The following is a 24,991-nucleotide window of genomic DNA, read 5'->3' on the forward strand; positions in this document are numbered from 1 at the left end:
AATTTTCCTCTATTCTCAAATTGCTGAGAGTTTTTTTCAATGAATTCTATAAAATGATTTTCCTACATCAATTCATATGGTCATATGATAACTCTTCTTTAGCTTATTAATATGGTGATCTATATAGATTGATTTTCAAATGTTGAAAACTCCTTACATATCTAATATGAATTTCAATTGGTCATATTGTGTGTTTTGTTAATATATATATTGCTAGATTCAGTTCACTAGTATTTTTGTTGAGGATTTTTGTGTTTAAGTTCATTATGGATATTGACCTATGGTTTTCTTTTTTGTACTATGTTTGTCTGCTTTTAGTATCAGGATAATATTGGTTTTATGAGTTGGAAAGCATTCTTTTCTTTTTTGTATCCTAGAAGAGATTGTGTAAAATTGGTCTTAACTCTTCTTTAAATGTTTGGTAAAATTCTGCACTGAAGTGACATAGGAATGGCTATTTCTTTTTCAAGAGTATTTTAATTAAAATTCAATTTTTAATAGTTACAGGACTATTCAGGTTATATATTTCATCTGGTCTGAGTTTTGATAGCTTGTAGTTTTTAAGTAATTGGTTCATCTTTTTCTAAGTTGTCAAATTTATGTGCATAAAATTGTTTATAGTGTTTTCTTATTATCTTTTTATTGGCTATGTAATCTATGGTAACATCTCTTCTTTCCATTCCTGATATTGATGATTTACATCTTGTATCCTTTCATCTTTGCCACTCTTGCTAGAGGATTGTCAATTTTATTGACTTTTTTTAAGAACTAGTTTTTAGTTTATTAATTTTCTCTATTGTTTTTTTCTGTATTCAATTTCACTTATTTATGATTTAAATTTTTATCATTTCTTTCCTTCTGCTTCTTTGGGGCTTATTTTACTTTGGTGAAATAATGAAAATACTGTTCCATAAATCCAGAAGAAACAGAAATCTAGAGAATCGAACCCTGCTAATCCCATAAAGACTTCTGATTTCCTGAAAGGTGGCTGAGAAGCTGAGCATAGCTTTTGACAGCCCTATGGGTTTAGGAAGATAAAAGTTGGATTCTAGGCCCCAGAAAAAGATAGGGGAGAGGCCTTGTATAACCACTGTGTTTTCAATTGAATCCTGAAGACCACATAAGTTCAAATTCATATTTCTTTTCTTCATATTTCTTTTCCTTGAAAATGGTAACATTACTAAGGGCTAAAGAGTTACTGGAGTCTAGCGGGCAACAGCATGCCTGGGTGAGGAAAAAGTGGCAGTGAATCTAGGGGTCAAGTAGGTGGCAGGCAAGAGCAGATAGTAGCATTATCATGAGGTTGGTTACTATGGGGAAAGAGGGGTGTGATTAAGCAAAAAATAAGTACATTAAAGATAATGGGAAATAATTTAGAAATTTGGAAAATGAAAAGATTGTATAGTATTATTGAAGTTATAGGTGTAGATGTAAACTTGTATTTTTCATAGTATATATACTTTGATTCAAATTACATATATATATATATAGATTTATCTATTCATTTACCCCTATGTATCTATATGTCTATCTACCTATAGAGAAAGATATTGAGAAATGAAGAGTGACATAGCTGTGCACTAAGGTGACTCAGAAGCAATGACAGTCTAGAAACAATGAGCACACAAAATACTCAAATCTTGATTCCTAAATGGTATCTTCCACTAAATTAACTCAAATTCCTTGGAAAAAATAGCTTGTTCCAAGGCCGATGCAAGGAAAATACATAAGTCAGATAATAAGTTCTCAAAAGATGAAAAGGGAATGTCAAGAAGGCGCAGAGCCAGTTTGAAGGGACTCCCACTGGCCAGAACTGAGATAATTCGAGTATCAAATAAATTTTGATATGACATATAATAACTTTTGAATTAAATGGGGAGTCATGAGTTCATATTGATATGAATAAATAAATGAGGGGAAAGAAAAATTCCTTTCTTATAATGCCATGCAATAAATTAAGAATGATAGAAATAGAAACTATTGACAGAATTTGCAATCATTTTAGTGGTGAAAGATTTAGGCTAAATAATCAATGGATGCCAAATACAAGGGAGTGAATTATAGCCTTAGATTATCTCCCCACAAAATACTAATCAATCACAAAGATAGAAAAGGTGACATTATGTTAGAGAAAAAGGGCAGACACTAATTTAACAAAATTATCAAGTTTGACAACACCAGTGTGCAACAGGCTGGTATTGCATGCCCTCTGATGTGATGTGCTGAGAGAGCCACAATTTTTCTGTATGTCCTGAGAGTTGAGATGGGCAAGATTGGAAGATATTGTGCAAAATTAAAAGTCTATATTCTAAAACTGCAAAGGTCACGAAACACAGAAAATACTGAGCAGCTGTTGAGACTGAAGGAAATCTGAATTATGATAATAAAATGCAACATGTTATCTCAGATTGGATCTGGGACCAGAAGGAAAAAACAAAAAGCCTTTGATGAAGCAGTTGGGATGGATGTGATTGCAATATATGGATTGGACGGTAGTACTGTGTCAATATTGATTTCCTGATTTGGATAGTTGTGATTATACAGGAAAGTGCTTTATTTGGGGGAAATAGACACTGGCATATTTTAGGGTGATTATATCTTTATCTTAGATGGTTCAGAGAAAGAATAATGATAATGAATGAGTCTGAATGTGTGTATAGGTATATTCATGTGTGTATGTATGCAACAGCTGTTCCCTCCAGAGACTGAGATTCTAATTACCACCTCAACCCAAACAAAATCTTAAAAATTTTCAAGACTCTTCAATTTTTGTATAATGCATAGAAATGTTACACTAAAAAATAGCTTTTATTCTGAAAATCATAATTATTAAAAAAGGGGGCTGAGAAATTCCTAGCTTTTCCCCCAAAAAGTAAGAAAACATTTGATTTGATCTTTGAGTTTAGGAAGTAATGACATTCTATTCTACTAAAGACCCATAGTGAATTTTTTAAGATCTTGTGTGTCTTCTGATTTAGAGAAAGGAAGCACTGACTGTTAAAAGAAACATGCTATAGAAAAAAATGATCAAGAGAATAGAGAAAAATAGGAGACATAAGCCAAAACAACATTGTTTAAATAAAAAAAAAATAATTCTTCTTTTACTTTTGTTTGTATTTTATTTTACTGGCATATATCACGTTCTTTAAAACTTTACAGAGCTTAATTTTATAATATTGTGTATATGACAGAAATAATACTAAAGCGTAACTATATCAAATTAGCTAAAGACATCCAAGCATAAATAACACTCGTTGGGATTATTTATAAAGGTCTGGAAATCAGTTCTGTTATGCCCCAAATTTACATTAAACTAAGGTAAATTCCAAATTAAGCCATTTTGCAGAAAGTGAAGGAAAATATCAGGAAGGAAATAACAGATCTATTTATACCCTCATATTTATTTATTCTTTAGTTCTTTCTGTCAAGGTTTTCAAATTCCATGTAAATATATATATTTATGCATATATGTATATAAATGTATATATATATATATATATACTAAATGTACTAACAAATGGAAAAAAGTAACAACAAAGTTAAAGAATTTGGAATGTTTGATTATTTTTGATGAGGCTTTAACAACTTCAAAAATTTGTGTGTTCCTACATCATTCTCATAGGTTATAGATTTGTGTAATAATTTGTAATAAAGAAAGGAAAGGAAAAACATTTTAAAGATAACAGCAGGGAAAAAAATCTTTCTTGCTTTTTTATATGAAGATCTCAATAATCATGTGAACCTGATCATGATCTTTCACATGACTCGCTCTCTACTAGTCTAAAATAAATGAGGTAAGGAATGATGAAAAGAACACTTTAATCTCAGATGTGTCAAGAAAACCCTTCCTAGATCTCGGTTCGTAACTTCAGTGTAGACCCCTTCATTTGTTGCTCATAGTGCATGTCAAATTTCTCATTTAGGGCTACTGTAAAGTAATTCTTCCAGTCTCCTGCAATCCCTGTAACAAAAGAGAAAAAAAACAGTAAATATTATGTCTTCCAGCCAGAATAATGAAATTTTCTAATATACATCACTTTCATTAACACTAATCAAATTTTATTCTTGTAACCCTTAATTATAGAAATAAAATATATACCATAAATACTATATATTTGAGAGTGCAAACAAGGATTTGGCCTGATTGTTAAAACAAAACAAAACAAAACAAACAGCAAATTTATTTCTCTGACCTTCCCCTGTTATGCTATCAATACTTCACTTAATTTTTCTTCTCCAATTTCCTCTGAAATGCTGGGGCTCCTGAGATCCATGTTTTACCTACTCCCAAGATATTAAATATCATCTTCATGCTGATAATATTAAAATGCAGACTTACATCTTCATATCCAAGTGCCTACCTGATATGACCACTTTCATTCCATATAAGCATCTCAAATTCACCTAGTTTAAAAATAAATTCATTTCCTTCCCTACAAAATTGCATTTTATTGGTGACCTTTTCCATAACCTGGTCAATGGCAACAGCAGGTATCCACTGCATAAACTTAGCAGTTATCCTTCAACCACAATATCTAATTCTTTATTTATATTCAGACTTTCTTCATAGCCATTGCCTTCTCTCCATTTCTGCTGCCACCTACAGAGAAGCTCCTCAGCGTTTCCCACCTGTGTGTTACAATAGCCTAGCAGGCTCTTCTTTTTGCTTCCACATCCAACCCTCCCCTGACAGAAGGAAGTCACCTTGTATTTTAAATTAATCAATTGTTCAATTGTCCCTTTAGCTCAAGGAGATCTAAACTTTCCCAATGAAAAGACCCAAAAAGCAGAAGATAGAAAATGTGTCTTGAGAATCATGTGGGGTCTGAAGGTATAACAGTACAAAGCCCTTTACAAACATGGCCATTATTTTAAGTTTGTTATTTTATCTTAAAAATATATGAGGACATTATGGGAAAAGAAACTGAGATAATCTGAGGATTCAATAATTTAAATTTACTCTGCATGTTAACTCTCTTTCATGTGTGCCCTATTTTCACCCAGTGGCAGGTTTGTTATTCCAATTGTTTACAAAATTCCTGACCCTCTCAATGACAATTTGGTTCCAAGAGCAAGATTTTCTCTTTTCTGTTTCTGCTTCACATATCAGTAAGACTGGATGTCCCAATACTCTGCATATCCTACATGCCTTTGGATTTATAAACTGACTATATCTCATCAAGACCACCATGCCTCCTCCCAATAGATGTCGCTTCATTGTATTTTGATATTTTTGCTAAGCCAAGCTGTATTTACCACTAAGTGTTTTGAAACTTAGTCTTTTTTAAAACAGCTTTATTGAGGTATAATTTATATACAGAGAACTGTACATATTTAAAGTATACAATTTGATAAGTTTGGAAATTTGCCATTTAGTCTTGAAAAATGCCTTCCACTTGGTTAAGGAAAAGCTGACTAATTGTTCTAAGATTGTTTCTTCATCTCAAAATTAGATTATAATAGAATTTTCTCTTAACTCTTGCATTAGAATTTTAAAAAAATTAGAATTTACAATTTATATGATGTATGTGATGCAGCACCAAGGCACAAAGACTTAATAAGTAATAGCTAGTAGAGTGTGGTATTAGTGCTAGTACTGAGGCTGGGGTGGCTGCTGGTCATTCTTAATATAATTTGCTGCATATACGAAGTAATCAACAAGTAATAGTAATTTATTAGTAGTAGTACTAATATTTTATGCTTCTGCAGAACTGGTCACTCAAATGTGAAACATCTCTGAAGAAAACAAGCAGGGTCCACAGGCATGAATAGATCTTAATAGATGTTTGCCTATAACTATTTCAACTTATGATTTCCTACAGCAATGGAGGCAAATAACATGACTATCTCACCCTTTCTCATGAAGGGAGATACTTTTTGGTTCATGACTTCATCCGGTAGCATTGTGTAATTGGTAGATGGATTGTTCTTCATCTCCTGGAATGAAGTGTGTTTTATAATCTTGTCCACAAGCTCGTCTGATGCCTTCCTTCCCAGAAATTCTATCAATTTCATCACCTCTTTTCTGATATTCTAAGAAGAAAAAAATATTTTGAAGACTCAGTTACTAAAATTGAATACATTACTTTGTGGATAAAAAAGGACACCGAAAGAAAACTTTTCTTCCCTCCTCTTCCCCCCACTGATATTGGAATTAGGATTCTAGTGAGCAAAAACATTTCTCAGGGAAGTGGTATTTTTTAACTTCTCTAAGCATAATTTTCCTCATTCATAAAATGAACATAAAAGAAACTTCAAAGATTTTTAGAACACTAAATGAGATGGTGTTTATAAAATATTTATTTTAGTCAGTTATGCATAATACATGCTCAATAAATACTATCTATGAATATAATATACACTCTTAAAGACTACAGTCCCCTTTGACAGATCAAGTTTGAGGTTGAAAATATGCAGACAGCTTTCAATTCTCTTTTAATTTATTGATGTAACTAGTGAGAAGCAAAGGAACCAGAAAGATTAAGAAAGGGTGTAAAAAGTCAAACACTCAACATGGAACAATATCAGATTTTCATGAACCATAGCTACAAACATCCCCATCTCTAGTCACTTCTATAGCATACCCTATTATTTGGCTTAATCATTCAATGCAACGATTCTCAAAACCAACTATAATGCTTATTCTGGTGTATAGTTCCCTTTACACAGAATGCTGTTCTCTAATTCTCTGTCCTACAAAATACAGCTTGCCTGTCAAACTTCAGCTTAAGTATCACCTTCTTTGGGATAATTTCCTCGACTATTCCAATTTGAGTTAGATAACTCTATTTTTGCTCCCATAAATCCCTATATAAATCCATTGTACCATATACGTATTCTCACGTTTTTTATTTACTTGTTTTCCACAAAAAAAGGTAGTATCTCTACATAACAAGGTTACTGTCTTTTTCTCTTTCTACTTGATATGTTGTAGAAACAAGAGAAAACATTTATTCTTCTGTTCCCCATTCACTCAAATAGAGAAGAAACCTAAACATGGCCATTTTTGACCAAAATAGGGAGTAAATGGACATGAACAATTTGGAAGGGCAAAATGGTTGGATTAACTAAAACATTTTTTTCGTGTGCCTTTTAAATTTACTGTCTTCAATATTCTCATTACAGAACACAAATTTAAGTAATAAAATAAACTACAGATCATGGCTGCTTCTCATTCCAATTTGTTCTGTGTTAAATTCTATCAAGAAGTAATAATTCAGTTTCTAAAATAATACTTATGATTTTATTTTAAATTTGTCCTCATCAAAACAACTCTAGAATTACTGTCACATGAATCTTAATAATTGTGCAAAGATGTGTACAAGACATGGATATCAATTGCTTTCTTGGTACTAATAAAGAATGAGGGAAGATATTTCTTACCCCTTAATAAAAAGACCCAGTATTTTGTCTTTCATTTTAAAATTATTTGATATGTGCACATATGTGCTTTAAAGAATAAAAATCAATATAGCACCCTTACCTACTACCCAATGTATGCAATAAGACATTCATAATTGGTTGAGTTTTTCCATTTGCAAGTTTCCAACTTCATTCTTTTCATTCTCCATTCCAATTTCCACAAACAACAACAAACTTGCTACCCTGAAATTGACCTAATCAATCCTGTGCTTTACTCTGTAGATTTGAGACTCATGTATGTAACCCTAGACAACATATGGTTTGGTTTTACCCAATTGATGTGCACATTTGAAGTGTATTCCTTTTCATTGCAATATAATATTTAATTGTAGAATAATAGTATAAATCATGTATTGATTCCTGAATATATGTATATTTGGATTGTTTCCAATTTTTATGGTCATGGGGAATGCTGCTATGAAGGTTGCTGTATATATAAACTACTACACACAAGTCAGTGTTTCTCAAGAGCATATATCTACTAGTGGAATTCCTGAGTCTTAAACTATGTGCATGTTTGCCCTCCCTAGGTAACACGTTGTTTCCATAGTGTTTGTATATTTTTATACTCTTAACAGAAATGTGTTATTTCTCACTAACATACATCCTGACTGGTATTTATTATTGTCAGACTTTTTAATTGCTGTCAATCTGGTGGATGTGAAAAGGCATCCTAGTAATTTTTATTTTGAATTACCCTGATTATTAAAAAAGCTCGAAAAAAAAACAGATTATGAAGAAATTGTGATGTCCTCACTCTTTTTCATATTGTTGTTCCAGCATTCTCTTTACTCTCTTCTTCTGGAAGTTTGAGTTGATATATGTGAGACCATGTTAATCTATCTTATATATTCATTACCTCTTCTGAAGTATTCTGTTTATCTCACTGTGGTACATCCTGTGGACTTTCCTCAGCATCATCTTCTACATTAATAATTCACTATTTAGCCATGTCTTATCTGTTATTTAAACTATCTTTTAATTTTCTAATTTTAGTTTCTAAAATTTATTTTAGAAATTCTATTTTGCTGGGGCTTTTCAAAATCTGCTTTATCAATTTTAGTAATCTCTTGTTTCTTTGTAAAATTTTTAATTTCTTCTTTTGTTTCTTTAAACATGTTCAGCATAGTTATTTTATGGTCCTTGTCTGATAATTCCTACCTCTATGCATTTGGAGACCAGTTAACTCTTCTTGCCCATTGTGATTCCTTGTGTGCATATGCGTGTGCATGTTGTTGTTGTTTTGTTTTATGAACTCAAATTCCTTCTTTTATCTTTGGTAAATTTTTGAGACTTGGGTTTATATGTATTCACTTACAGAAGGTTTTTATTTACTAGCTTCAAATCTGTGCTAAAGTATCTGGATTATTTTAACTTTTGGAGTTGGCTGCATCATTTATTTAAAGGCAGAATTTTGTATTTACCATGTTGTCAAATTCTAACATTTTGAGAATTACTAAGTTGCCATATGTTTTGAGTTTCTCACCTCCTTCATGTCTTCATAGAAAAGAAATAGCACTTGTGGATTCTCTCTCTTTTCCCACCAAGATTTTGTGTGTTCATACCAGGAACCATAAGGAACTAAAATTAGAGAGAAGAACAATGTGAGGACATAGCATCATCTTTATATAGCTTGAAAATGAGTCTTCAGACAAAGAAATATAAATAAATGATCATGGAATGAAAACTAGAGATCAGCTGCACATCTGAAGCAAATTTCTCTGCAGCAAAAGCAGCACAGTATGTTGAATAAACTATATACAGAAACATATTCTCAACTTTCATTATTATGACATGGTTTATGACTCAGGGGAAAAGTGAAAGAAGACTCCATCCATTTGATTCAGAGCTTATGAAAGCATTTTTGAAAATGGTGTGTGTGTGTGTGTGTGTGTGTGTTTGTGAAATCAGGTTGTTAGTGAAAGGAGTTGAGTAGTGGAATTATCAACATTATTATGATCAGAATTCAGTCCAGGTCTCATATGTATTATTTAAAAACTAGCTTTGGGGCTTCCCTGGTGGCGCAGTGGTTGAGAGTCCGCCTGCCGATGCAGGGGACAAGAGTTCGTGCCCTGGTCCGGGAAGATCCCACATGCTGCGGAGCGGCTGGGCCCGTGAGCCATAGCTGCTGAGCCTGCGCGTCCGGAGTCTGTGCTCCGCAACGGGAGAGGCCACAACAGTGAGAGGCTCGCGTACCGCAAAAACAAACAAACAAACAAAAAAACTAGCTTTGGTAACTGAAGCTAGCAGCTATATAATTTTTGTTACACCACTCACAGTTTAAATGGTAAGAGGTGCCCTCTTAGGGACCCTTAGTATCATTCTCACTCTAAAAAATTAGATTTTGGAGATGATGTGGTATGACCATATACAGTTTCTTCCTTTCTCTTCCCTCATCTTCTCTCACATATATCCAAGTATTTTACCCAGTAAAAAGCTGACATGATAATATAATGATGTGTGAGTCAAAGTACTCTGCTTTGCATTAAATCGTTACATACCTCTTCTGTTCTTTGACTCTACCGACAATTTATTTATTTATTTATTTATTTATTTATTTATTTAGTATAGTTGGCTTACAATATTATAGTGGTTGTACAACATAGTGATTCAATATTTTAATAGATTATACACCGTAAAGTTATAATAAAATATTGACTATATTCCCTATGTTGCCCATTACTTCCCTGTGACTTATTTATTTTATAACTAGCAGCGTGTACCTCATAATCCCCTTCATCTATTTTGCCCCTCCCCATCCCCCTCCCCTGTGGTAAACACTAGTTTGTTTTCTGTATATGTGGGTAGGTCTGGTTCTGTTTTGTTACATTTGTTTCTTTACAGAAAAAGTCATATAATGATTTTTATAGTGATCTTATTCGTTCATTTTGCAGAGGTACATTATCTTTCTCTGCCTTATAACACCTGTTTGATAATCTTGAGACATGTATTTTATTCATGATGCTTTAGCATAAAATTTTCCAAATGTAGAGATAAGCATAAAGCACATATACCACATTTTCATTGAGTCAATATTAAATTTTGTGGATATAAAAATGGTGTTATTAACTTTTTTCCTTACAATTATTACTACAGGATTAGAATGGCCTTCTTTAGTTAATACTTGATTCTCCTGAACCCTTTATTTCTCAAATTTGAATACTCAAGTTGCTTTAGTTGGGAGTTAAATAAAAAGACAAAATTTCCCAGAATTTCTGCTCAGGTAACTCTTACACTGTTCTGAGAAATCTAGTTGAATTATTCAGACTGCAAAGTAGTTAGAATGAGTAAGAACTTTGTAGATATTCAGACTTCTTTGTGAATTCTGGCCCCATGTAGTATCTGAAATTTTTCTTAGAAACAAATGAACATTTTCTCTCCTCTGTTTTTCCCCTCTTGTTCAATGTAGTTGAAATAACACACTGTGAAGTGCTTCTGTAATAAAAAGAGATGAGAGAGAATTGGACACACACACATCTGTATACTTATTTGTAGGCACCAAACTAGAGTATCCAGGTTCTGCAATTTTCCTTCTGCATCTGGAAACTCTATGCTTGTTCTAAAGTTCAAGGCCTTCTAGAATTTCTGTGTTTTAATTAAGGACTAGGAAGGATAACAGACCAGAACGGACAACAAAAATTTTTGCCCAGAGATGCCATTTGTCTTGTATCATTTACCTTGAAAGAATTCAGAAAAAGAAACTGTTCATACCTTCTCCATCCATGAATTTTTCCACAAAATCTTGAAAAGAACCAGGATCCGGATTAGCAGTCACCATTAAAAAGAAATAGTAATAAGAAACAACCACATCCTTGGCATTCCGGCAAACATAGATGATCTAAGAAGATGAAATTAGATATTAAATCAGCTAATATTTTTCAAATATAGTCTCACCAAGATTTAAAAAGGAAATGTTTATGTTTTCAACTATAAACATAACACATATTTATTGTAGAAAATATATAAAATATATAAAATTATAAAGAAGAAAACTTAAATAATCTAAAGTGACATCATCTTTTGCATTGTTGTTCAATGTTAGTTCTCACTTTTCATTTTTGTGCCATATTCATTTTTATTTCACATATTTCATTTGAGTGTCTCAAATTCCATTGATATAAAACGGATGAGGCAGATTATTATCCCCAATTTATAAGTACAGAAACTAAACTGAAGCTTAGTCAGAATACATGGTTGAGAATAAATGTACCCAATGAGAGTAAAAAGTCTTCTGGCCTTTATGCTACACCACTATTCCTTATAGCAAAAAAAAAAAAAAGTCCTGTTATTTTCTTGCTTGCAATCTTGAAGAAAAAATCATGTTTATGAGGTTCTTTTTAAGTGCATGTTGCTGCCAGTGAAAAAATATAATCTTCACTCACACCTTGTTTAGTTTCCATTTTATATAGCGAGCAAACATCAATAAATGAACAGACAGGAAGCCTTGGTTTTAGACGCTGGTTCTGGCACTAATTTCTACCATCTTGTGCAAAGCACCAATCATTTTGGACCTACATTTTCTATCTACTAAACAAATGAGTTACATCAGATCGTTACAGTCTTTTCTAGGTCAGACACTCAGTGCTGCCGGAAAAGAGCTGCAAAAGTAAACTTCATCTCTCTGGTCTTCCACTTCCTCCTTCAGGCACCTGTGAAATGCCATTGGGAATGGCTGCTCTTGACTCTCCACTCTTTCCTGGATATGATTAGGCTCATAACCTGTCTTACTCAAGTTAATACATTTTCAAACAATTTTAAAGAAATCTTTTTGTTTACTCTAAGAAGTATGGTTTTCATTTTTAAGGTCCCACTATAAAACGCTCCAAATGCTACAGTAAATAAAGTGAACTTTCTTTTCTCATCAAAGCTATCTTTAGCCATATTGAACTTTTCCAACCTTACTTAAAACTCTCCCTAGTCCTTTTTGCCTATTAGCTGAATGGAACTCTTTGCCACTATCTCCAACACTTTACTTCATAATTTTCATCCCTTTTTTTATTCATGCTGTTCCCTCTGTCTTGAATATTCTCTGCATCTCAAAATACTATCCATGGATTGGTTCAAGATGGAGGAGTACAAAGATGTGTTCTTACTCTCTCTTCCAAGAGCACCAGCATCACAACTAACTGCTGAACAATCATTGACAGGAAGACAGGAAGACAAAGAAAGATACCCCACCTCAAAAGACAAAGAAGCTAAAATGAGATGGTTGGAGGGGAGCAATCATAATAAAATCAAATCCCATAAATGGGGGGTGGGTGACTCACAAACTGGAGAAAAATTATACCACAGAAGTCCACCCACTGTAGTGAAGGTCCTGAGCCCCACATCAGGCTTCCCAACCTAGGGGTCCAGCAAAAGGAGGAGGAATTCCCAGAGAATCAGACTTTGAAGGCTAGTGGGATTTGATCGCAAGACTTAAACAGAACTGGGGGAAACAAAGACTCCACTCTTGAAGGGCACACACAAAGTAGTGTGCACATCAAGACTCAGGGGGAAGGAGCAGTGACCCCACAGGAGACTGAACCAGACCTACCTGCTAGTGTTGGAGGGTCTCCTGCAGAGGTGGGGGGCATCTGTGGCTCACTGTAGGTACAAGGACACTGGCAACAGAAGTACTCCTTGGCATGAGCCTTCCTGAAGTACACCATTAGCCCCACCAAAGGACCTGTAGGCTTCAGTCCTGGGTCACCTCAGGCCTCACAACCAACAGGGAGGCAACCCAGCCCCACCGATCAGCAGACAAATGGATTAAAGTTTTACTGAGCTCTGCCCAACAGAGCAACACCCGGCTCTACCTACCACCAGTCCCTCCCATCAGGAAGCTTGCACAACCCTCTTAGATAGCCTCATCTACCAGAGGGCAGACAGCAGAAGCAAGAAGAACAGCAATCCTGAGCCTGTGGAAAGAAAACTACATTCACAGAAACACAGACAAAATGAAAAGGCAGAGGACTATGTACCAGATTAAAGAACAAGATAAAACCCCAGATAAACAACTAAATGAAGTGGAGATAGGCAACTTTCCAGAAAAAGAATTCAGAATAATGATAGTGAAGATGAGCCAGGACCACGGAAAAAGAATGGAGGCAAATATTGAGAATATACAAGAAATGTTTAACCAAAACCTAGAAGAATTAAAGAACAAACACCTAGAAGAATTAAAGAACAAACACCTAAAAGAATTAAAGAACAAACAAACAGAGAAGAACAATACAATAACTGAAATGAAAAATACACTAGAAGGAATCAATAACAAAATAACTGAGGCAGAAGAACGGATAAGTGACCTGGAAGACAGAATGGTGGAATTCACTGCTGTGGAACAGAATAAAGAAAAAAGAATGAAAATAAATGAAGACAGCCTAAGAGACCTCTGGGACAACATTAAATGCACCAACATTCGAATTATAGGGGTCTCAGAAGGAGAAGAGAGAGAGAAACGATCCAAGAAAATTCTTGAAGAGGTTATAGTCAAAAACTTCCCTAACATGGGAAAAGAAATAGCCACCCAAGTCCAGTAAGTGCAGAGAGTCCCAGGCAAGATAAACCCCCGGAGAAACATGCAGAGACACATAGTAATCAAATTGACAAAAATTAAAGACAAAGAAAAATTATAAAACCATTAGGGGAAAAATGACAAATAACATACAAGGGAACTACCATAAGGTTAACAGCTGATTTCTCAGCAGAAACGCTACAAGTCAGAAGGGAGTGACATGATATACTTAAAGTGATGAAACAGAAGAACCTACAACCAAGATTACTCTACCCGGCAAGGATCTCATTAAAATTTGATGGAGAAATCAAAAGCTTTACAGACAAGCAAAAACTAAGAGAATTAAGCACCACCAAACCAGCTCTACAACAAATGCTAAAGGAACTTCTCTAAGTGGAAAACACAAGAGAATAAAAGGACCTACAAAACAAACCCACAACTTAAGAAAATGGTAATAGGAACATACATATTGATAATTACCTTAAATATGAATGGATTAAGTGCTCCAACCAAAAGACACAGGCTCACTGAATGGATACAAAAACAAGACCCATCTATATGCTTTCTACAAGAGACCCAATTCAGATCTAGGAACATACAGACTGAAAGTGAGGGAATGGAAAAAGATATTCCATGCAAATGGAAATCAAAAGAGAGCTGGAGTAGCAATACTCATATCAGATAAAATGGACTTTAAAATAAAGAATGTTACAAGAGACAAGAAAGGACACTACATAATGATCAAGGTATCGATCCAAGAAGAAGATATAACAATTGAAAATATTTATGCACCCAAACAAAGGAGCACCTCAATACAAAAGGCAAATGCTAACAGCTATAAAAGAGGAAATTGACAGTAACACAACAATAGTGGGGGACTTTAACGCGTCACTTTCACCCATGGACAGATCATCCAGACAGAAAATTAATAAGGAAACACAAGCTTTAAATGACACAATAGACCAGATAGACTAAATTGATATTTATAGGACAATCCATTCAAAAACAGCTGATTACACTTTCTTCTCAAGTGCACATGGAACGTTCTCCAGGATAGATAACATCTTGAGTCACAAATCAAGCCTTGGTAAATTTAAGAAAATTGAAATCACATCAAACATCTTTTCCAACCACAATGCAATGAGATTAGAAATCAATTACATGGAAAAAAACATAAAAAACACAAACACGTGGAAGCTAAGCAATACGTTACTAAATAACCAAGAGATCACTGAAGAAATCAAAGAGGAAATCAAAAAATACCTAGAGACAAATGACAATGGAAACACGAGAATCCAAAATGTATGGGATGCAGCAAAAGCAGTTCTAAGAAGGAAGTGTATAGCAATACATTCCTACATCAAGAAACAAGAAAAATCTCAAAAACACAATGTAACCTTACACCTAAAGTAACTAGAGAAAGAAAACAAACAAAACCCAAAGTTAGTAGAAGGAAAGAAATCATAAAAATCAAAGCAAAAATAAATGAAATAGAAACAAAGAAAACAATAGCAAAGATCAATAAAACTAAAACGTGGTTCTTTGAGAACATAAACAAGATTGATAAAACTTTAGCCAGACTCATCAAAGAAAAGAGGGAGAGGACTCAAATCAATAAAATTAGAAATGAAAAAGGAGAAGTTACAATGGACACCACAGAAATACAAAGCATCATGAGACTACTGCAAGGAACTCTATGCCAATAAAATGGACAACGTGGAAGAAATGGACAAATTCTTAGAAAGGTATAGCCTTCCAAGACTGAACCAGGAAGAAATAGAAAATATGAACAGAACAGGCACAAGTAATGAAATTGAAAATGCGATTTTAAATCTTCCAACAAACAAAAGTCCAGGACCAGATGGCTTCACAGGTGAATTCTATCAAAGATTTAGAGAACAGCTAATACCCATCCTTCTCAAAGTCTTCCAACAAATTGCAGAGGAAGGGACATTCCCAAGCTCATTCTATGAGGTCACCATCACGCTGATACAAAAACCAGACAAAGATATTACAAAAAAAAAATTACAGACCAATAACACTGATGAATATAGAGGCAAAAATCCTCAACAATATACTAGCAAACAGAATCCAACAATACATTAAAAGGATCATATACCATGATCAAGTGGGATTTACCCCAGTAAGGCAAGGATACTTCAACATACACAAATCAATCAATGTGATACACCATATTAACAAGCTGAAGAATAAAAACCATATGATCATATCAATAGATGCAGACAAAGCTTTTGACAAAATTCAACACCAATTTATGATAAAAAAAAACTCTCCAGAAAATGGGCATAGAGGGAACCTACCTCAACAAAACAAAGGCCATACATGGCAAACACATAGCAAACATCATACTCAATGGTGAAAAACTGAAAGCATTTCCTCTAAGATCAGGAACAAGACAAGGATATCCACTCTTGCCACCATTATTCAACATAGTTTTGGAAGTCCTAGCCATAACAATCAGAGAAGGAAAATAAATAAAAGGAATACAAATTGGAATAGAAAAAGTAAAACTGTCACTGTTTGCAGATGACATGATATTATACATTTAGAATCCTAAAGATGCCGCCAGAAAACTACTAAAGCTAATCAATTAATTTGGTAAAGTAGCAGGATACAAAATTAATGCACAGGGCTTCACTGGTGGTGCAGTGGTTGAGAGTCTGCCTGCCGATGCAGGGGACATGGGTTCGTGCCCCGGTCTGGGAAGATCCCACATGCCATGGAGCGGTTAGGCCCGTGAGCCATGGAAGCTGAGCCTGCGCATCTGGAGCCTGTGCTCTGCAATGGGAGAGGCCACAGCAGTGAGAGGCCCGCATACCAAAAAAAAAAAATTAATGCACAGAAATCTCTTGCATTCCTACACACTAACAATGAAAGATCAGAAAGAGAAATCAAGAAAATAATATCATTCACCATTGCAACAAAAAGAATAAAATACCTAGGAATAGACCTACCTAAGGAGGCAAAAGATCTGTGCTCAGAAAACTATAAGAAACTGATGAAAGAAATCAAAGATGACACAAACAGATGGAGAGATATACTATGTTCTTGGATTGGAAGATCAATATTGTGAAAATAGCTATACTACCCAAAGCAATCTACAGATTCAATGCAATTCCTATCAAATTACCAATGGCATTTTTTACAGAACTAGAACAAAAAATCTTAAAATTTGTATGGAGACACAAAGGACCCCATATAGCCAAAGCAGTCTTGAGGGAAAAAAAACAGAGCCAGAGGAAGCAGATCCCTGAGTTCAGACTATACTACAAAGCTACACTAATCAAGACAATATGGTACTGGCACAAAAACAGAAATATAGATCAGTGGAACAGGATAGAAAGCATAGAGATAAACCCATGCACCTATGGTCAACTAATCTATGACAAAGGAGACAAGGATATACAATGGAGAAAAGACAGTCTCTTCAATAAGTGGTGCTGGGAAAACTGGACAGCTACATGTAAAAGAATGAAATTAGAGCACTCCCTAACACCATACACAAATAAACTAAATAAATTAAACAAAATGGATTAAAGACCTAAATGTAAGCCTGGACAGTATAAAACTCTTAGAGGAAAACATAGGAAGAACACTCTTTGACATAAATCACAGCAAGATCTTTTTTGACCCATCTCCTAGAGTAATGGAAATAAAAACAAAAATAAACAAATGGGACCTAATGAAACTTAAAAGCTTTTGTGCAGCAAAGGAAACTATAAACAGGACAAAAAGACAATCCTCTGAATGGAAGAAAGTATTTGCAAATGAATCAATGGACAAAGGATTAATCTCCAATATGTATAAACAGCTCATTCAGCTCAATATTAAAAAAAACAAAAACCCAATCAAAAAATGGGCAGAAGGCCTAAATAGACATTTCTCCAAAGAAGACATACAGATGGCCAAAAGGCACATGAAAAGCTGCTCAACATCACTAATTATTAGATAAATGTAAATCAAAACTACAGTGAGGTATTACCTCACACTGGTTAGAATGGCATCATCATAAAATCTACAAGCAATAATTGCTGGAGAGGGTGTGGAGAAAAGGGAACCCTCTTGCACTGTTGGTGGGAATATAAATTGATACAGCCACTATGGAGAGCAGCATGGATGTTCCTTAAAATACTAAAAATAGAATTACCATATGACCCAGCAATCCCACTACTGGGCGTTAACCCAGAGAAAACCATAATTCAAAGAGACACATGCACCCCAATGTTCATTGCAGCACTATTTGCATTAGACAGGTCATGGAAGCAACCTAAATGCCCATCAACAGACGAATGGAAAAAGATGTGGTACAATGGAATATTACTCAGCCACAAAAAGGAACGAAATTGGGTCATTTGTAGAGACATGGATGGACCTATAGACTGTCATACAGAGTGAAGTATGTCAGAAAGAGAAAAACAAATATCCTATATTAACGCATATATGTGGAATCTTGAAAAATGGTACAGATGAACCAGTTTGCAAGGCAGAAATAGAGACACAGATGTAGAGAATAAACATATGGACACCAAGAGGGGTAAGCGGGGTGTGGGTGGTGGTGGGATGAATTGGGAGATTGAGATTGATTTATATACACTAATATGTATAAAATAGACAACTAATAAGAACCTGCTGTATAAATTAATTAATTAATTAAATTAAATAAAAAATACTATCCATATTTAAACCTTTGCTCCAAGTCCTCCATAAAAGTTTTTATTCTCCAGGATGTGGGGCAGGGGAAGGTGGGAAGTTAAAGCAATTCCTCTTTCCTTAAACTTCCATCAGTTTGTCTTATCTCTGTTTTGGAAGATCCTATTTTCTTCCCTAACTTTTCACTGCACATGGTCTTCCTGCCTTCGAGGTAAATCTAGGTCTTTCCACTCACTTCTCTCAAGTCAAAGTTTCTAGTTTGCCCACAATTCACTTGGGATCATAATCTATCTTAAAATTCCTACACTTGAAAAACCCCTGATCCTATAATAATTCATACTTCAACCAGCTGTGACATTTTTAAGCTTGTGGTCATTCCCTTGCTTTAACTGAAGATTTGAACACCTGCCTTATAGTGTTACTCTCCATACCAAAACTTTTCACCACACTGTATAATTTTAGTGTCTATATTCATGAACCATCTGATTCTCTAGGTTCATGTGGTCATTGATCATTACCTCTATTTTACTTCAACTAACAATATTTTTAGCCAAATCTTGAAACTTGTCAGTACCCTAAAGTTTCTGAAGGCTTGTCCTTGAGCACCATGTTTTCTTCCAAGACAGTCCTGTTTCTTTATTCTTTCTTTCTTATCAGGAGTATACCTCTTCTGCAACAACTCCAAGTTCTCAAGTTTATTGACCTCAATTGTTTCTTTTATCTATTAGCCTGTTCCCTTTTTTTTTTTTACTTTCTTCTTTTTTATCACTTAAAGTTTCTAGTCCAACACTCCAAACACACTTTTACTAACAGTCTCAATCCACTTCTCTTCTTGTCTACCAGTGAATCACCCTGGAAGTACTCAGGATGTGAATCCATCCAGTTGTCTCCTAGTCTTTGATGATCTCTGAGATGATCAGCAGTTTTGTGAAGACTGAGGCTATTATAAAGGTACAGTATGTATTTTCATTTAAAAGTAAAGGGGGGGAATTCTCTGGTGGCACGGTGGTTAAGAATCCACCTGCCAATGCAGGGGACATGAGCTGAAGCCCTCGTCTGGGAAGATCCCACATGCCATGGAACAACTAAGCCCATGTGCCATAGCTACTGAGCCTGCATACCACAACTACTGAAGCCTGCGAGCCTAGAGCCCATGCTCTGCAACAAGAGAAGCCACTGCAATGAGAAGCCTGTGCACGTCAATGAAAAGTAGTCCCTGCTCGCTGCAACTAGAGAAAGCCTGCGCACAGAAATGAAGACCCAACACAGCCAAAAATAAATAAATAAATAAATTTATAAAAAATATACTTTTTTAATTTTTAAAAATAAATAAATAAAGGGGGTAACATCAAGGCTTCATCCCATTCTCAAAAGAAAAAAAGTAACTTGGCCAAATCTCTTGAAAAAATAGTAATGACATGTTTCCCAAAAGATATATGAATATTTATTAAAGAGAGAGCTCTTATGTATGGAATGATTTCAGCAGCATGTATGTGATCTTTCTAAGATTGCCTATGATAAAAACAAACAAACAAACAAAAACCATTGGAATCTTCAAAATTTTGCACCATGGATCTCCAGAAAATGTCATATATGCCCTGTTACGTCAGTGTACAAAATGGAAATGTTTCATGACTCAGATAGATCCTCTTTTTGTCAATAATGACTACGTATAGTACTTTAATATCTTATATGTTTAGTATGGGTCATAGTGTGTCCCAATAAAGCTACTAAGGTCTTGAGAAATGGCTTCAGTGTTTTAAGACAATGTTTTGCCTGTACTTTAGGATTCCATGTATTATTCTTTCTAAAAAGCCAAATTGATCATATAAATCAGCAGCTTAATATGGCTGTAACTCCTCATTATCATCAAAGTGGAACCCAAACTTTCTAAATTGGCTTCCATATCTGTTATAAACAAACCCAGCTTATCTACCTTCACTCATCCAGCCAGTATGGACACTCAGCTTTCCAGCTAAATTGAACTGGTTTCACATCCCACCTTGGGTTGCCTCTGGGATTATATAGTCTAATTCCTATACATCCTTCATATATCAACTGAGATGTTACTTGCTCCTGGATAACTTCTCTTCCCTCAATGTCTGGGCTAGAATTCTTCTCTTACTTGACTTATAGTACCTTATGTATTGTTTCTTTATTTATCACTTTCCCCCTGTGGACCATGTGCCCATGAAGACAAGGATTGCATGCATCTTATTGATTGTCATATTGCTGGCTCAGGATAGGCACTCAGTAAATAATTATTATGCTATTTTTTTCTGGGTTGTCCTTGTCTAGTTCATTTGCATGCCTCACAATGCCAAGCACAATAGTTTTCAAAAAGAGTATATTGAATGCAATTACTAATAACAGCAAATACAAAAGTAGCTACCATATATTATTTATAACATGCTAGGTACTATGTTAAGCAATTTACAAGAATTATTTTAGTTAATCCTTATAACAACTCTATGTGGAATGCAATTATTATCTCTCTTTTATAGATGAGGAAACTGAAGCTTAGATAGTTTACCTGTTTTTCTCAGAATTACCTCTGGAGTTAGAACTGAAATCTAGACTCTTTGACTATACTGACTATGATCCACATTTTAAAAATGTCTATAGATTCAATGAAGGAATAAGTAAACAAGTGTGTATAAGACACAGTTAGGATGTTATATAACTTTATCATTGTAAAATTCTTTGAGTTCGGTGAAGTTCTAAGAACACTTGACTCTGGTTACCTTACAGTTCTTTTCCCAAAATGAGGCTGGAAGAAGCTCAGGTGGCAGATGAGACTTCACTATTCTAGGAGATGCCATCTGTTTTAATTGTTTTACTCCTAATTTTTTAAAAAAACAAAAGTTAGACAACTTCAAAAATTATAAATATTTATATGGATTTTCATAGATTAAAAAGATAAAAGTAACTATATATTCTATATTGTTTTCATAATAATAATACATATTCACTATGACAGAAGTTTATGTAGAGAAAATTATAGAGAAAAAATAGATCAAATAAAATTTCACCTTTGAAAAAAATCATTATTAACGTTTTGGTAAGCATCCTTCCATACAAAGATGTCTATATGCCCAGACTCACAGCCATACAAATACCACACACACAGATGAAATATTTAATATCTTCTGATCGCATTTTTCTTTTCTTTTAAGATTTTTTTCATGTGGACCATTTTTGTAAGTCTTTATTTAATTTGTTATAATATTGCTTCTCTTTTACGTTTTGGTTTTTTGGCCGTGAAGCATGTGGGATCTTAGCTCCCTGACCAGGGATCAAACCCGCACCCTCTGCATTGGAAGGTGAAGTCTTAACCACTGGACAGACAACGAAGTCCCCTAATTGCATTTTTCTCGATATATTATAGCAACACTTCAATGTCAAGAAACATATGTCATCGTAACATGTTTAATGATTTCATATCACTTTTAACTCTTCTTTTGTTGATTAACATATATATTGTTTCTAATTTTTCATAATATTAAAAGAATCTGTGATAAAAATATTTTTGCATATATCCTTGAAAATTTTATGGATATTTTCCTGCATTTAAAATACTGTTGCATACATCCCATAAAGAGATAAGTGCTCACATATTACTAGGCTCTGCTGAAAGCATGTCAGAGCTATCCTTATTCTCTCTATTCCAGGCATATGCTATACCATAAACTCTGTCAAGATTTAAAATTAAATTTACATTCTTTCTTATGTAGAAGACATAATACTAATTGCCACTTTTGCTTATAGTCTCTTTCCTTGCACCATTTACATCCACACTTAAAATATGTGTATATATCTTTTAAAATTAACTTAAGCATTACCATTCATCACCTTTTCGGTTCTGCATTCCAGGTAAGGAATTCGATTAAAAATGGCATCTTCTTTGCACTTTTCCACATCACCCTCTGTATAAATCATGTATACAATTTCACTAACCCATGTTGTGCCTGAAAAAATTAAACAAATCTGAGTCTCCCACTGATGATGCATAGCTGATGATGCAGGGAGTGATAGATTTATAGTTGGATAAAGTAGGAAGTTACCAATGCAATAGTATTTGAAAGATGCCAGAATAACCACAGGACTCAAGAAATATTTCCTCTAAAATTTAATCTTGTAGGATCTTAACATAGCATCAATAAATAAAGAACATTGTAATAAGATACACCTGTGGTAGAAATCTGAATTTGTCGATGAATTGTGACATTGTACAAGCTAACAGTCTTGGAACTAAATTTTTACATCTAAAAAGTAACCATGCTTTCATCCACAAATTTTCTAGATAGCTTCTATGCCTCAGGTTGAGTCCTACTACAGAGTATATAGAAAAGAATAAATCTGGTCCTTGTCCTGTGATGTTCAAAGGCCCTCTGAAAAGTCAGAATGCTCAATAATTACAGCACTTCTTTTTCCTTAAGATGTTGTAATACAGATGGTCACAGGATTCAAAGGACTGTAAAGGAGGAACTTTGTGTGCTTCTGCTGCTGCCGTGATGTTTCCACGAGAAATGCCTTCAAGATACCATGATAATTGAGCTTAGCTTTAACAAACTATTGGCATAAATTCACAAGTTTTGTAAGGTAGGAAAGTGGTCTACCAGACAGAAGATCTGTTTGTTTGTTTTTCTTAATCAAAGGCCAGATACTTACAAATAGTAAAGAGGCAAGGAAACAAATTGGATGTAGATTATAAAGACTAAATCAGAGGCTACCTGAAGGGATGTGTGGAGATGAGCTTACAGCAGCAACCAGACACTGAGCCTAAAAAGCCTTGTAGTTCATACTAGAGTTCAAGTTGTTTTCTAAAAGTTTTTCAAAGGCATTAGCATACATTAAGCAAGAAAGCAAGATTATCATGGTTATATTTTGGAAGAATTCCTCTAGAGCCAAAGTAAATAAAACAATGGAGTGAGGGGTCAATAAAAAAGGTGACAAGAGACCTGTAAGAGACTGACTGTGAGGCATATCTAAGAGACTAAATGGGCAAAACACATTGGTTGACTGAATATGGGAGATGCAGAAGTAAGAGAAATTGACTCTGGAGTAGCTCTCAGGTGTCCTCTTCATGTGACTGGTTTTGTGCTGACATAGATCTAGACAAGAAAGAGAAATGCAGGAGCTCTTTACAGTCAGAGTAGTCAAACACATATTTAGTGTTTGACATACTTGTGTTAATTGGAACAGTTAGAGAAGATAGAGATAGAGAAGATAGAGAAGAAGTCTGTACTGGACCTTTCTAATTTCTAAAGATCTAGGATTGTAAGACTCCAGAGTTATGACTAACAAGCTAATTTCAGGAAGAAAGACGTTGCTTGTAAATAGAGTTTCAGAGATGGACTTTATAAAGAGGAGCTGGTTAGCTGAAAAAGTGTTAAGTTTTAAAAAATCTGTGAAAATTGCTTATACTTTGTCTATACAACAATGACAATAATGAAATAAGGTAAACACAGTGGGTAGTTTTAAATTTTAGTTATGGTTCCATATTCATCCATCTATATTATGTGATTTTCTAAAGTGGCCAACAATACCCATTTGTCAATGTGCTTCTCAAATTATAGGTACAGACTGTGGTCTTAGAATAGAGCTATCGTATGCCACTTTTTCTATGTCTATACCAAAACTGCTATATCTGTCCTTATTTAATATAGAGAATGAGTGTGGGAGGGGTGAATGGCTCAATATTTACCAGTCAAGGTGGGTTTGTCATTTCTAGGTGAAAAGGGAAAAACTTTGACCTAACAAAGAGACTTACCAGATTTGGGATAGGTGACAATGACAAGGTCATCTGGTCTTGCCTCAAATGCCTCCACGTCATGCCAATATTGGATAAATTCTTTATACAGTAGAATTCCATGGATTCTGCCAAAGTAATCTAAATAGGCAGGTTTGGAAGAATTCATCATAGAGTGGTACACTGAAAGAAAAAAAGGTATGCTTTCCACTTTGTATGTACTTTAAAATGTTTTAACATTAATACTAGCCCTGTACATTGAGTTTCTCTTGGGTGTCTAGCATTTCTTAGCTGTTGAGCATATGGGGTAAAGGCATATTAAAGAAGGATATAACATGGCCTTGGTGTTTTAAGAGTTTCTAATCCTATTAATAAGTCTAACATATGAAAGAATAAGTACAAAGCACAATAAAGTAAGATGTTTCAAAACTATGTACAAAATGCGTGATACATTCAACAGAGCCTTCGATTTCTCTGTCAAAATTGATGGGGCATATAAAAAAGCTAAGAGATTGAGAAAATACAACAATGCTTTGGCAAATAATCACTTTGATTAATTCTGTATACATTAAATAACAATAAAGATTGATGGTCACATTTGATAGCTATTGCCAAATATCAAAGTCAGAGCTTCCTTAGTTCCTGAA

General features: G+C 34.4%; 1 protein-coding gene across 1 annotated transcript; it reads right to left on the reverse strand.

The window, feature by feature from the left end:
* Window positions 1-2,496: 2,496 nt before the first annotated feature.
* Window positions 2,497-24,543, reverse strand: SULT1E1 (sulfotransferase family 1E member 1). Its single transcript, XM_022561712.3, has 7 exons — window positions 24,366-24,543; window positions 22,435-22,560; window positions 21,337-21,434; window positions 11,134-11,260; window positions 8,909-9,003; window positions 5,853-6,033; window positions 2,497-3,961 (listed from the first exon to the last, which is right to left on the reverse strand). The coding sequence occupies exons 1-7, from the start codon at window positions 24,514-24,516 to the stop codon at window positions 3,849-3,851; spliced, it is 891 nt and encodes a 296-aa protein (XP_022417420.1). The 5' UTR covers window positions 24,517-24,543; the 3' UTR covers window positions 2,497-3,848.
* Between the last annotated feature and the right edge of the window lie 448 nt (window positions 24,544-24,991).

This window comes from Delphinapterus leucas, unplaced genomic scaffold (assembly GCF_059928025.1).
Source record: "Delphinapterus leucas isolate spDelLeu-1000000601 "Yukka" unplaced genomic scaffold, BTC_Dleu_Yukka2 spDelLeu_asBTCV2_sq60, whole genome shotgun sequence".
In the NCBI taxonomy this organism is placed as follows: Eukaryota; Metazoa; Chordata; class Mammalia; order Artiodactyla; family Monodontidae; genus Delphinapterus; species Delphinapterus leucas.